Source organism: Myotis brandtii, unplaced genomic scaffold, assembly GCF_000412655.1.
Source record: "Myotis brandtii unplaced genomic scaffold, ASM41265v1 scaffold540, whole genome shotgun sequence".
In the NCBI taxonomy this organism is placed as follows: domain Eukaryota; kingdom Metazoa; phylum Chordata; class Mammalia; order Chiroptera; family Vespertilionidae; genus Myotis; species Myotis brandtii.
The window spans coordinates 1,861,360-1,874,401 of record NW_005369990.1 but is presented as its reverse complement, the minus strand read 5'-3'; the positions used below and the strand labels follow the sequence as shown (position 1 = coordinate 1,874,401).

General features: G+C 44.1%; 1 protein-coding gene across 4 annotated transcripts in view; it reads left to right on the top strand.

The window, feature by feature from the left end:
• INADL (InaD-like (Drosophila)) overlaps nt 1-13,042 on the top strand; it is a 289,773-nt gene that overhangs the window by 263,138 nt on the left and 13,593 nt on the right. For all 4 annotated transcript variants that reach the window (XM_014549254.1, XM_014549253.1, XM_014549252.1 and 1 more), the window contains 2 exons: nt 1,864-1,986; nt 2,733-2,837. In XM_014549254.1, coding sequence (XP_014404740.1) covers nt 1,864-1,986; nt 2,733-2,837 — 228 coding nt within the window. The remainder of the gene's footprint in view (nt 1-1,863; nt 1,987-2,732; nt 2,838-13,042) is intronic.

Here is a 13,042-nt window from a genome sequence, read left to right as displayed (position 1 = left end):
TTAGGATTTTACCCTAGACCCCATGGATGTCATGCTGTGTGGACAGGATGCGGTCACCCGGTTAGGTTGAGACTACAAGTTCCATCTCCCCTTTTGTGAGTGGTGGTTCCATTCTGTAGTTTGGGTCTGTTTCACACCTGAGCCTGAGAATTCCATGGGTTCACTCAGAGTTAGAGGATCCCTCCTCTGTTTCCCTTTACTCTGGTTTTCTTCTTTTATTTTCCTGCCACCAGGGGCTCCTTTTCCTGGTTCCTCTGCCCAGAAAGATGGGAGTTTCTCTCCGAACATCAGCCGGGTGTACCACTTCTACAGCTCCTTACCTGGGTCTCCCCCTCAGTACAGCATCGCCAGGAAAACATTTAGAACCGGGGATCTTCATCCCTGCTGTCCTTCCTCCAAGTGTTGGTTTTCCACCACATTTTGAGTTTCTTTACTTTTCAGAAGCCCTGGTAGTTGTGTTTTGTTATTTTGACATGTTCTCCATTTCAATCAGCAGGAGAAGGTGCTATCGTGTGTATGCCACCTGCTGAATCTGGAGCTTGTCATTTCTTCCTCTAGTGATTTTTAAAATGCTAACCCTATGATAGAAATATGGGGAAAGCCTGGACTGAAGCCAGGATCTCTTCAGCGGGGTCCGAGTAAACCATATTGCCTTACCTAATATCTTAGGGAGCATTTCCTGTCACGTTTAATTCTCTCCCCGAACTCTGTTGTCGTTATAGTGAGTGTCCTCTAACATCCTTTGTTTTAACACAGTTGTGCGGCTCTTTTAGAGCCAAGACTGTTTGTTCACACCCCCAAGAGCATGATATGTGTGGCAGTTTAATTATAAACACCATATGAGAACATACTTGCCAAGTTGCATCAAAATTGGCCACTAAACTGAGCGGTAGCATAGGTTTTGTTTTTTCACAACTACTATTGCCTTTTTTTTAAATAAACTATTTATTTATTTTAATCCTCATCCAAGGATATTTTTTCGATTGATCTTGAGAGAGAAAGAGAGAGAGAGAGAGAGTTGGAACCCACAAACAAGATATGTGCCCTTGACCAGGAATTGAACCCGAGAACCTTCAGTTCAAGGGCCAATGCTCCAACCACTGGGCAAACTAGCCAAGGCTACTACTGCCTTTTAAAAAAATTTTTTTAATGTGTTTTTTGATTTTTAGATAGAGAGGGAGAGAGATATAGAAATATCCACCGACTGCTTTGTGCACATTTCTTACTGGAGATTGAGCCCAAAACCCAGGCATATTCCCTGGCCGGAAATCAAACTAGGGACCTCTTGGTCCATGTGACAATGCTCAACCACTGAGCCACACCGGCCGGGATACTCTTGCCTTTTTTTAATTAAAATTTTTATTTGTTGATTTTAGAGAGAGAGGAGGGGGAGAGAGCTAGAGAAGCATCAATTTGTTATTCTACTAATTTATACATTCTTGAACGTGCCCTGACCCGGGATCGAACCTGAACCAACAACTTGGAGTATCTGGACAACACTCTAACCAACTGACCTACCCAGCCAGGGCCCTTCCTGTTGCCTTTTATTGAGCCTTTTTTTGTGGGCCAGGACTGCACTATATCGTCTCATTTAATCCTCAAACCAACACTGTCAAGTAGGTGGTATTCTTCCCATTTTATGACTAGAAATGGAAGCTCTAAGAGGTTAAGGAACTTACTGAAGACGCCCCAGCTACAGTGCTAGAGCTGAAACCTGGGTCTTTCTGACTCCAAAGGCCCTGCACTTAAGTCCTGTGTTACCCTGACCTCCTGCAGCCCTGAGTGTTTTGTTCAGCAGCTATCATGGGACAATCTGGCTGCGGCTCTTTATTAAATATGTGTTGTGTTTTGCTTCTTTCCTAGGAGCCCAGTGATGCCCTTGGAATCAGTATTGCTGGAGGAAAAGGAAGTCCCTTAGGAGATATCCCAATATTTATTGCCATGATTCAGGCCAGCGGTGTGGCTGCGCGCACACAGAAGCTTAAAGTAAACAAAGGGGGAATGGTGAAGTGCTAACAGCATGTGGGGCGGGGGAGGGAGGGGGGAGTGGCAGCCATGGGCACTTTGTTTAAAGTTGGAATTCCAACAGCCTGGAGAGACCCATGCTGAGGGCAGAATGCATTAGAGAAAGTTTATACCTGAAATTCACTGGGTCCCTGGGCATATAAAAATATTATTGTTCATATCAAAGCTTCTCGATGAAAAAAGAAATTGCAGCTCATTCACAAAGCCTCCCATACCATTTTTTAGCACCTAATTCCACCCAAAGTTCATTTTTACCTGAGAGTGATTTGACCATAGGATCTTCCTTCAATAAAAAGAACCAACATCGTTATAATTTTTCCCCATTGCCCCTTAATTTTGACTTAGGTAGAAAAATAAAGCAGAAAATATTTGGCTTCCTCATTAGAACTTTATTGAACAAGTTCATTTGTACAGCCCACTATTCCTGGCGAATGGATGTATGAAATGCCACCATTACCAAAATACAAAAGTGGCCTGCCATGCCTTTTAATAATCAAAGCTGACCCCCTTCTTGTTTCTCTGATTGGCCTGTGTCTGAGGAAAGCCATAAAAATTCCGCGTGCTGCTGGAACATGCACACACCGGAGACAGAGGAACCTTCACAATGGCCACAAATGGGGACTATGACTTCCAACCAATTTCAAGCATTCTTCTCAAATTTAATTTTTCTTAATGATAGTGATTTTCTCCCACCATTGTACTTCCAGGTTGGAGATCGGATTGTCAGCATCAATGGGCAACCTTTGGATGGGCTGTCTCACGCGGACGTGGTTAATCTGCTGAAGAACGCCTATGGGCGCATTATCCTGCAGGTACTGTGATCAAAGGAGCACGCGGCTGCTCAAGGCAGATAAGTGGCGAGCAAAACAGATTGAGCGTCACTGGCAGTCAGCATCACTGCCCAGCGGGGTGCTTGCTGATGTGAATTATGAAGGTTGAAAGCAAGAAATTATTATTTTTATTCAGAAATTCTTTAATGCCACCCACACAGGCAGTGAGCATGATTATATGAAAGCATAACAAGGGGAGAAAAATTACTCTTTGCTTCACATGCTAAATCAGCGAGGCTTTTAGCTTCCAGCGTTCTTTTGTAAAACGGAGTTTGCAAGGAATAGGAAATGATTTCTTTTCTTCCACCCAAAAACTGTTACTGAACTGCCCAAGTGCTAGTTCTTCCACTCACATTAAAAGAAGGGAGAGATACAATGCTCTCTTTCCAGGACCTTAAGTGACTTCCGACACTGTTAAATTCTCACTGCATGGTAGTTATCAACTAAGGCAGGCAAGTATTTATCCGCTGTGGTCCTCAAGAGTATTGTCCAGAGGCACAGGGACCTATACCAGGAAGGGAAAATCAGGTGTGCTGTTAATTACCGCTTCTTAGACTCTCAGCGCTTCAAATGTGTCTGAGATTGATATGCGGTGAGTGAGAGGCAGCATAACCGCAGTGAGTTTCGTTAAAGCGTTTCCCCGAAATGTCTGATCTTAATCACCGTACTTCTGCAGAAGTAGTATTCAGTGGTTTACAGGTAAAAAGAATAAAACCCACCATGTTGTACCTGAGAGACAAGGCTAGCCATTTAGGGCTCCTATCATTCTAGCCATAAAATAAGTTCGAATTATTGAAAAACCATTACTTCTGGGAGAACCAATCTGTGGTGCTTAACTCTCAACGATCCAAAGTGCCAAAATAGACATTGGAAAAAGTATTTGGCTTTTAGCCTGTATGAAAAGAATCATAAAAGTACCATCAGTTTCAAGGGCGTTCACATGATCAACGACCTGTTCATTCAATGGTTTGGGTCCCCGAGTTCTTGTTGAGCACAAACCGGAACACTATGTGGCCTGGCTGTAGAGTCGGCTTCCCCTCTCCTCCGTGTCCACACTCTTCCGTGAAAACTTACATGATCACCTCCCATTCCTCCCTCTGCCAGTTGTCAGCGCCTCCAAGTCCTTCCCTTTTTGTTCGCCTTCACGTTAGGCTGACCTCTAGAGGCCCCACAAGTGCAACTCTTCAACCTCAGAGCTGTGGACCGTTGGTTAGGCACTGAATTTTACGAGGAACTTATTTCAGATGATAACTATGCCAAGACAAAAAAAGCGTTCCCCTCAGCAAAATCTGCTAGTATTGCTATTTTCACTCACTGATATTATGTGCCCAGCTCCACCTTCTTCACAAGGACATGGGGACACAAGGCGCAAGTGTAACAGTCACTATAAAAAGTCCCTTGCATGAAAACGAACTCATGCTCTCCCACGCGGAACTAACGCTTCGTTCAGCCAAGTTGCCACTATGAACACACTTTTGAAGGAGTTCCTTATTTTTCCTAGGTCTGTATTTTAAGAAGAAAATGATATTCTCTTGCATGAATCACATGAGTTGGTGTTATTTTTTTTTCAACATGTGTTATTAAAAAGCTCAAGGGAATCCTTTGGGATTTGACAGTGTAATGTGCACAGTTAGGAGTATGGAGTAGATGTGCTGCCAAAGGCTTTAGACACAAAGCCCAGGAGACTCTCATGTTCTGCATCAGACACGTTTCCCTCACACAGAGTATTTGCTTTAATTAAAACAGAGTGCAAGGAGTAGTACCAGCAATCCAATGATCACAGCTCACTTGTCGCTCGGTAATTATTTATACTATCAGATGAGCCAGCCCATTGACAGAACCATAGGGAAAGCCAGATAATTGTGTCTGGCGATGTGAAAACGACTATTGCCAGTGTATCTGAGAAGCAGTCAGCAACTACTAATTGCACAGGGAAGATCAAGATCTGGGTCAACTGCAGAGTGGAGAAGGGGGAAAGAGGGGGAGAGACAACCAGCACTTCTGGAAGCTTCTCCTCACAGTTTAAATTGTCATCTCTAGGTGTAATAAGGAGGTAGATATCCGTAACCTTCAAGTCTGATGGTTTCTTATTCCCAGTTATAGATTGGTCAGTGGAGATTGATTTGGCTATGAGGGGTCATTTGAAATGTTTCCAATTATATTTGCTTCTGTAGTGTGTTAATTTTTCAGTTCAGCTCTTTTGTCTATAAAAGTACTATAGAATTGTTTTTGGATAAAATCAGGTAATTCAGGCTCTCCGCTAAAAGAAAAAAAAATTTTTTACTCTTTATTTTTTTTAGAACATAGAGGATAAAAAGAGCATATGCGGGATTGTTATCACCAAAGAAAACTGTGAGGCTTGTTCTGGGTTCTATAAGAAATTTTCCAAACATTTTAGCGCATAGGAAAATAGGTGGATTGAGGCAGCATTAACTAATCTAGGAAATTCAGGAAGAGTGTGTTGGGAGAGAAGAGAACATTGTAGTTTGGCACGTCCAGGTGGAGAGATGTCCAGCAGGCACAAGAAATGTGTTGCCGGCGATGGGGGTGAGAGGACCTCAATGCAGGAAATAGACGGGGTAAACTAAGCCATCGGCAGCTTTTTGATGTCACCATCCACCCTGCCTGCCACATTAAACTTCATAGATACTGGTTCGCTGAATGGCCGCTGGTTTGATTCCCGGTCAGTGCACATGCCCAGGTTTCAGGTTCAGTCCCCAGTTGGGGTACGTGCCAGAGACAGACAATAGCCAATTGGTGTTTCTCTCTCTCTCTCTCCCTCTCTCTCTCTCTCTCCCTTCATCTAAATAAAAATCAATAAAACATTTTTTAAAAGATGATAAATTTCAAAAATGGCTTATCAGCATAACAACATTTAGCTTATATCTGTAGAATTAAGAAAAGTTCAGTGTGTCTCTAGGGAGTGAAAGCATTGAATTTTTATTATGTACTGTATTATTTAATTTTTATCATGTACATACAAAAAGAAATTACCTTGAAAAAAAGAAAAGGACCAGGAGTCAAAAAATACAGTTTCTAGACACTAAGGGATAAAAGAATTTCAAGAATAGCACACTTACCAACGAGGCAAAAGTAAATAAAAATATAGAAAACTCACTACAACTGGCAGATAAATCACTGACAATCTTTAATACAATTGAGCTCTTTCTTTTAGAGTTGGTGGCAAGTCAGTAGAGAGCTAGGGAGTAATTGGCAGCCAAGGAGATAGAAGAAAAAGTTGGGGTAATGTTACCTCTGGAAAAAAAAAATTTTTTTCAGGGGAGTTTGAATCAGATGGCTTCTCTTTTAGGGTGATCATTTTCTAAGAGTGAGTAAAGAAACGATTTTGGTATTTGAGAGAAGTGCTTCTCAAACTTTAGCAAACTCTAGAATCACCTTGAGATGATCCCGCCCCCGGTTCTGATTCCATAGGAGTGGAGTAGGATCCAAGAATTTGCATTTATAACAAGCCCCCAGATATTGCTGATGCTGCTCTTTTAGAGAACAGCCCGAGACCCACTGGAGCAGGGATGAGTAAAAGGTTTGCACATATTTTTCTCTGTGCCTGGAATACTCATCTCACCACAACCCTCATCCCCTCTTTTTAAATCTGTGAAATCCTTTGTTTAGAAACTCTTCAATCAAGAACAGGAAGTATTCACCCAAAGACCATGAACTTATCCAAAGTGAGGACAGTGTCTGTGCCTTAGCCCAGGGCCCAGCCCAGAGCAGATGCCTAGTACATGTTGGTTGCATTGAGCAGGTTGCTGAGCCATGCTGATCAAGTTGAGGATGTGAACTTAGAACAAATCAGCACAGTTACCAATTGGGTCCAGAAAAATTCCAGTAGAGAAGAAAGATGGATTGAGTTGGGAGAATCATTAAGGGACTGGTTTGTGAGTCATTCTTAACCTTGGTTACACAGTAAAATCAGATTCCAGCACCTCAGTGATTTATTGGTCTGGGATGTGGTATGGACATTGGGATAGTTTAAAGTTTCCCAGGTGATTCTAATATGTAGCCGGGGTAAGATCCATGGGATGGAAAACAAAATAAAAAAGAAAACAAAGAAAATAAATAAATAAAAAGAAACAAACAAAAAAGATCCATAGGATGCATGATGGATAAAAAGTAAGTGGTACCAGGAAGGGACTGATAAACTCTAGGAAGAGGACAAAGAGCTAAAGCAGGGGTTCTCAACCTGTGGGTTGCAACCCCTTTGGGGGTCGAATGACCCTTTCACAGGGGTCGCCTAAGGCCATCGGAAAACACATATATAATTACATATTGTTTTTGTGATTAATCACTGTGCTTTAATTATGTTCAATTTGTAACAATGAAAATACATCCTGCATATCAGATATTTACATTATGATTCATAGCAGTAGCAAAATTACAGTTATGAAGTAGCAACGAAAATAATTTTAGGGTTGGGGGTCACCACAACATGAGGAACTGTATTAAAGGGTCGCGGCATTAGGAAGGTTGAGAACCACTGAGCTAAAGGCTTGAAAGTTGAAATGGAGATCTAGTGGAAGTTCTGTAGGACAGGCAGGTGATAGAGTCAAAGTCATGCATTTTGAATCCTATGACTTAACTCTTCAGTTTTCTGTAAGTAGTAGTCATAGCTCCTTTCTTCCACTGTTGCTGTGAGGATTAAGTGACTTGTAACGTTTAATAAGAACAGTGGATTGCAAATGGTAAGCATTAATTAAGTGGTGTTTTATTACTTGCATTATAATAATACAGGCTTGAAGTCAGAGGCTGCTAAAATTCCTGTTAAAGTCCTGGGAGTGGAGTGGTTTTCCAGGTGGCAGTTGAGGTGTGTGCCACTAGATGGTGATTTGCCCCTTCTTATTTGACTGCAAACATTTGACACTTCAGACCAATATATTTTTAAAACAAACACATGGACATCAATATATTCTGATGTCACTGGAATCATTTTTTTAAATATTTTATTGATTTTTTTACAGAGAGGAAGGGAGAAGGATAGAGAGTTAGAAACATCGATGAGAGAGAAACATCGATCAGCTGCCTCCTGCACACTCCCTACTGGGGATGTGCCCACAACCAAGGTACATGCCCTTGACTGGAATCGAACCTGGGACCCTTGAGTCCGCAGGCTGACGCTCTATCCACTGAGCCAAACCAGTTAGGGCACTGGAATCATTTTGACTAGGTTCTTTTTGTTGTTAATCCTTATTCAAGGATATTTTTTCCATTGATTTTTTTATATACATACTAGAGGCCCAGTGCACTAAATTTGTGCAAGGGTAGGGTCTCTAGCAGCTGCTGGCTGCCGGCCGGGGCCTCCCTTCCCCTGGCCGCCTGCCACCGCCGCCACCACCTAGTTGAACTCCCAGTTGAACTCCCGGTCAAACTGGTCGAGGAGACAATTTGCATATTAAGCTTTTATTATATAGGATATTTTTTCTTTTTTCAGAGAGTGGAAGGGAGAGGGAGAGAGAGATAGAAACATTAGTGATAAAGAAACATCATCAATCGGCTGACTCCTGCACGTCCCCTACTGGGGATCGAGCCTGCAAGCCAGGCATGTGCCCTGACTGGGAATCGAACTGTGACCTTTTTGTTCATAGGTCGATGCTCAACCACTGAGCCACACTGGCCAGGCTTCATTGATTTTTTTTTTTTTTAGAGAGAGAATGGGAGGGGGAGAGACACAGAGAGAGAAACATCAATGAGAGAGAGACATCGACTGGTTGCCTCCTGCACACACCAGGCCCAGGGATTGAGCCTGCAACCTCAACTGGAAGCAAACTTGCAACACTTCATTCCACAGGCCAATGCTCTGCTCTAACCACTGAGAAAACTGTCTAGGGTATGACTAGTTTCTAAATAAAAACTTCAAGCAGATGTGCTTTCTACTTCATTAAGTTACATCAAATGCCAGACATGGGATAAGGCAAGCTATTTTTTTTTAATTGTTGATTGATTTTTTTTAGAGACAGAGGAGAGGATGGGAGAGAGAAAGAGAAACATTGATATGTTGTTCCACTTGTGCATTCATTGGTTGATTCTTGTATGTGCCCTGCCCAGGGATCAAACCCACAACCTTGGCATATCGGGCAGCGCTCTAATCAACTGAGCTACCCAACCAGGGCCAGGCAAGCCTTTCTTAATTGTTCTTCTGTGATGCACCCCTATCTTAAGATGCCAGCTTTCTCAGGAAATGAGACAGCCTTCCTGTCTTTTTTCAGCATACCTGCACTCTGGATCCATGCTGGGTCTGAGTGCTAACTTTGTATTTTGTACTACAAGATTTGAGTCCTAACAAATCTAAGGGTAAATCGTATTCCTTTACAGGATCAGCAGCTCTGGAAAGTTCTAAGTAAGGATCTCAAGCTCTTGTGCATTATAATATTGTAGTTATCTGGAAAATATTTTGACTTCTCGATTCTCCAAAACATAATCCCCCAAACCTATTTTTAAGAAAAGATACTCATCCTAGAATTTGTGCAATAAAGACCTGTGCTTTATTACTCAACTAGAGGCCCGGTGCATGAAATTCGTGCACGGGGGTGGGGGGTGTCCCTCAGTCTGGCTTGCACCCTTTCCATTCTGGGACCCCTTGGAGGATGTCCGACTGCCGGTTTAGGTCCGGATCGGGCCTCAAACCGGCAGTCGGACATACCTCTCACAATCGGGGACTGCTGGCTCCTAATCGCTTGCCTTCCTGCCTGCCTGATTGCCCCTAACCGCTTCTTCCTGCCAGCCTGATCACCCCCTAACCACTCCCCTGCTAGCCTGATTGATGTCTAACTGCTCCCCTGCCGGCCTGATGGCCCCCAACTGCCCTCCCCTGCCAGCCTGATGGCCCCCAACTGCCTCCCCTGCTGGCCTGCTCACCCACATCTGCCCTCCCGTGCTGCAACCCACCTCCTCTGCCAGGACCCGCCTCCTCCGCGCCAGGTGGTGGAGACGCTGGGACTGGCCTCCTCCGCACTGCACAGAGCCACAGGACCCCCAAGCCTTATTGTGTGGAGCGGCCGCCAGGCCTCGCCTCCGCTGTGCGCGTGGCCATCTTGTGACAGCCATCTTGTGATGACGTGAGGGCGTGACGCCACCTAGGCTATTATTAGTATAGATTAGAAGTTTTATTGAACATACATTGTTCTAATATAGAAATACAATTCTGACTGGATTTAGTTTTGCTTATAACCTAAATTATCAAACGCCACAAGGAGCCAAGGCATGAGAGAGAGTATCTGAATAAATACCTCCCCACAGTAAAGCAGTTTAAGGAGGAGACAGAATTTAAGAAGAAAACCCTCTTGGAGGGGGAAACACAGAGTGAGGGGTGGGTGCAGTTGGAGGGGGGAAGACAGAGTGAGGGGTGGGTGCAGTTGGAGGGGGAAACACAGAGTGAGGGGTGGGTGCAGTTGGAGGGGGGAACGCAAAGTAAAGATGAATTACAGTCTGAGGGGGAAACATGCTTATTGGTTCTTCCTCTTCCACTAATTCAAAGGTCTCTGTTTGTTCCTCTGGCTCGGCGGATAAGGCTTCTTCCCCGTCTTTCATTTTACAAGTCTCCCCCTCCTCTAGTGGGGTGGCTTCTTCCTCTTTCCTTTCACCAGTCACCTTCTCAGGTACAGGGATTGCTTCCTCCTCCTCCAGGTCAGCCGCCTCCCTCTCCTCAGATGAAGGGATTTCCTCCTCCTCCTTCAGGTCAGCAGCCTCCCTCTCCTCAGATGAAGGGATTTCCTCCTCCTCCTTCAGGTCAGCAGCCTCCCTCTCCTCGGATGAAGGGATTTCCTCCTTCAGGTCAGCCGCCTCGGATAGACACTTATTAAAGTTTTGATCATAACAAGTTTGGGGAGGATGTAAGAAAACAAGAACTTTCATTAAATGCCTGGTGAAACTTTAAACTGGAACTTAGGAAAGATCTGTTCAATTTAGGGTATGTTACCCAGCAGTTCCATATCTAGTGACCTTCCTTACAGAACCACTTTCAAGATGTCTGTAGTAGCGCTATGTGCAACAATAGGAGGAACTTAAAAGACCCCGAGGTTTTGAACCAGTGAATGGTTCTGCAGGGTGAATGGGAAGTAAGGCAGATACCTGCCACATCTCCAGGTCCCCAGGGATGAGGGATGAGAGGAACATGGGTTGCTGCTCTGCAAAAAGCCAGACCACAGGCTGCCAGTCTTAAGAGTTGGAGCTAGTGCCCTGGCCAGTGTGGCTCAGTTGATTGGTTGTCGTCCCATGCACCAAAAGGTCTCCAGTTGAATTCCCGGTCAGGGCACATGCCCAGGTTGCAGGTTGCGGGCTTGATCTCCAGTAGGGGGCATGTAGGAGGCAGCCAATCAGTGTTTTTATCTCTTTCCCTCTCCCTTCCTCTCTCTCTAAAATGTATAAAAACATTTATTTTTTAAGTTAAAAAAAAAAAAAAGTTGGCACGGCCAGGATGGCTCAGTGGTTGAAAATCAGCCTATGAACCAGGAGGTCAAGGTTTGATTCCTGGTCAGGGCACATGCCTGGGTTGCAGGCTCGATCCCCCGTGTGGAGGGTGCAGGAGGCAGCTCATCAATGATTCTCTCTCATCATTGATGTTTCTCTCTCTCTCCCTTCCTCTCTGAAATCAATAAAAATATCTTTTTTAAAAACAGAGTTGGAGCTGGCCCTAGCTGGGTCCAAGGACTCCTCCAGGCACCACAGCTCTTGAACCACACATTCAAGTTGTGCAGACCTAATACCCATCATCTAAGGACCTCCGAGCCTCCCTGCCTTACCCGGGATTCCTAGTCTTCCCCGCTCCTCTCTCCACTTTGAACGGCATGTGTTCACATCTGCCCCCCACAGTAGATGGCATCGATCGCAAGCCTGTTTTTGGAGGGCAGGGAACACATTTGTTTTCCCTTGGTTTCCTCTGCTCCCATCTCTGTCCTCTCAATCTACCACAGAAGTTTGTACCCAGGAATTCAAGATATCCTTTTTTTTTTTTCTTTCAAAAAAAATAAGTTTTTCATTAGCCTGTCTGCCTTCCCCTACTTCAAAACACAAATATATCTCCCCTAGCCTTACCTCCATGCTGTTCAGTCCCAGGTGTTGGTGGGGCAAGAGCAAGCACTCCAGACGCAGGGCTGAGCCAATACTCATAGACCACATCGGCTTGAACTTGTATCCAGCTGAACATATACGCCCTTCCGAGATCAGATTATTCCCTTTCACGAGTTAATCCCTGGGAAGGCAAATCAGAAAGACTTGGAAATGAGATTATCCCCTTTCATGAATTAATCCCTGGGAAGGCAAATCAATTTGGGAGACCAACAATGCCTTGGGGCTACAAAGTCACCTGCGGGTAACAGGTTTGTGCTCTCCTTATCTTCCTACAAAAGACCTAGCTGTTGATGAAAATCCTTCTCGTTGCCCACTCAGCCCCTTGGGTTCCACTCCTACAAAATAGGCATGAACCTGGGTAGCTCCTAGGGTCCTAGGTGGATCTCGGATTTAATATTATAAGTGGAATAAAAATTTCAGGGCTCTGGGGTGAGCTAGAGGCCTTGATGTTTTGGAGGAATGTGATTTTTTTCTGCAAGATGATGTTGTACAAGTGTTTTCACATTTTTCTAGCTAGATTTAAAAAAATAAGCAAAAATTTTTTACCCAAATGAACTATCACTTTGGTTTCATAATTTGTATGGCTGATTTCATGAACTCTTGAAAGTATCTTTCTCGGTAAAAGTTAAAAGGCTTTCTTCTAGAACAGCCGTGGGCAAACTACGGCCCGCGGGCCGGATCCGGCCCGTTTGAAATGAATAAAACTAAAAAAAAAAAAAAAAAGACCGTACCCTTTTATGTAATGATGTTTACTTTGAATTTATATTAGTTCACACAAACACTCCATCCATGCTTTTGTTCCGGCCCTCCGGTCCAGTTTAAGAATCCATTGTGGCCCTCGAGTCAAAAAGTTTGCCCACCCCTGTTCTAGAACATCTGTGGGGTGTCTGTCTTCCACACCCAAGCCCTCTCTGTGTGGTATACTATAGGGGAATGGGGTGATGTTTTCCTGCCTGCTGCCAAGCAGGGGCCATGATGACTGCCTGCTCTATTTGCACCTGCTGTTGGACTATCTCTCTACCCCTCTTCCCCTCCCCTCCCCTCGTTCCATGTCTAAACTGTGAAGTCTGTGCCCTCTTAAGAAAAAAAAAAATAAATAAATAATA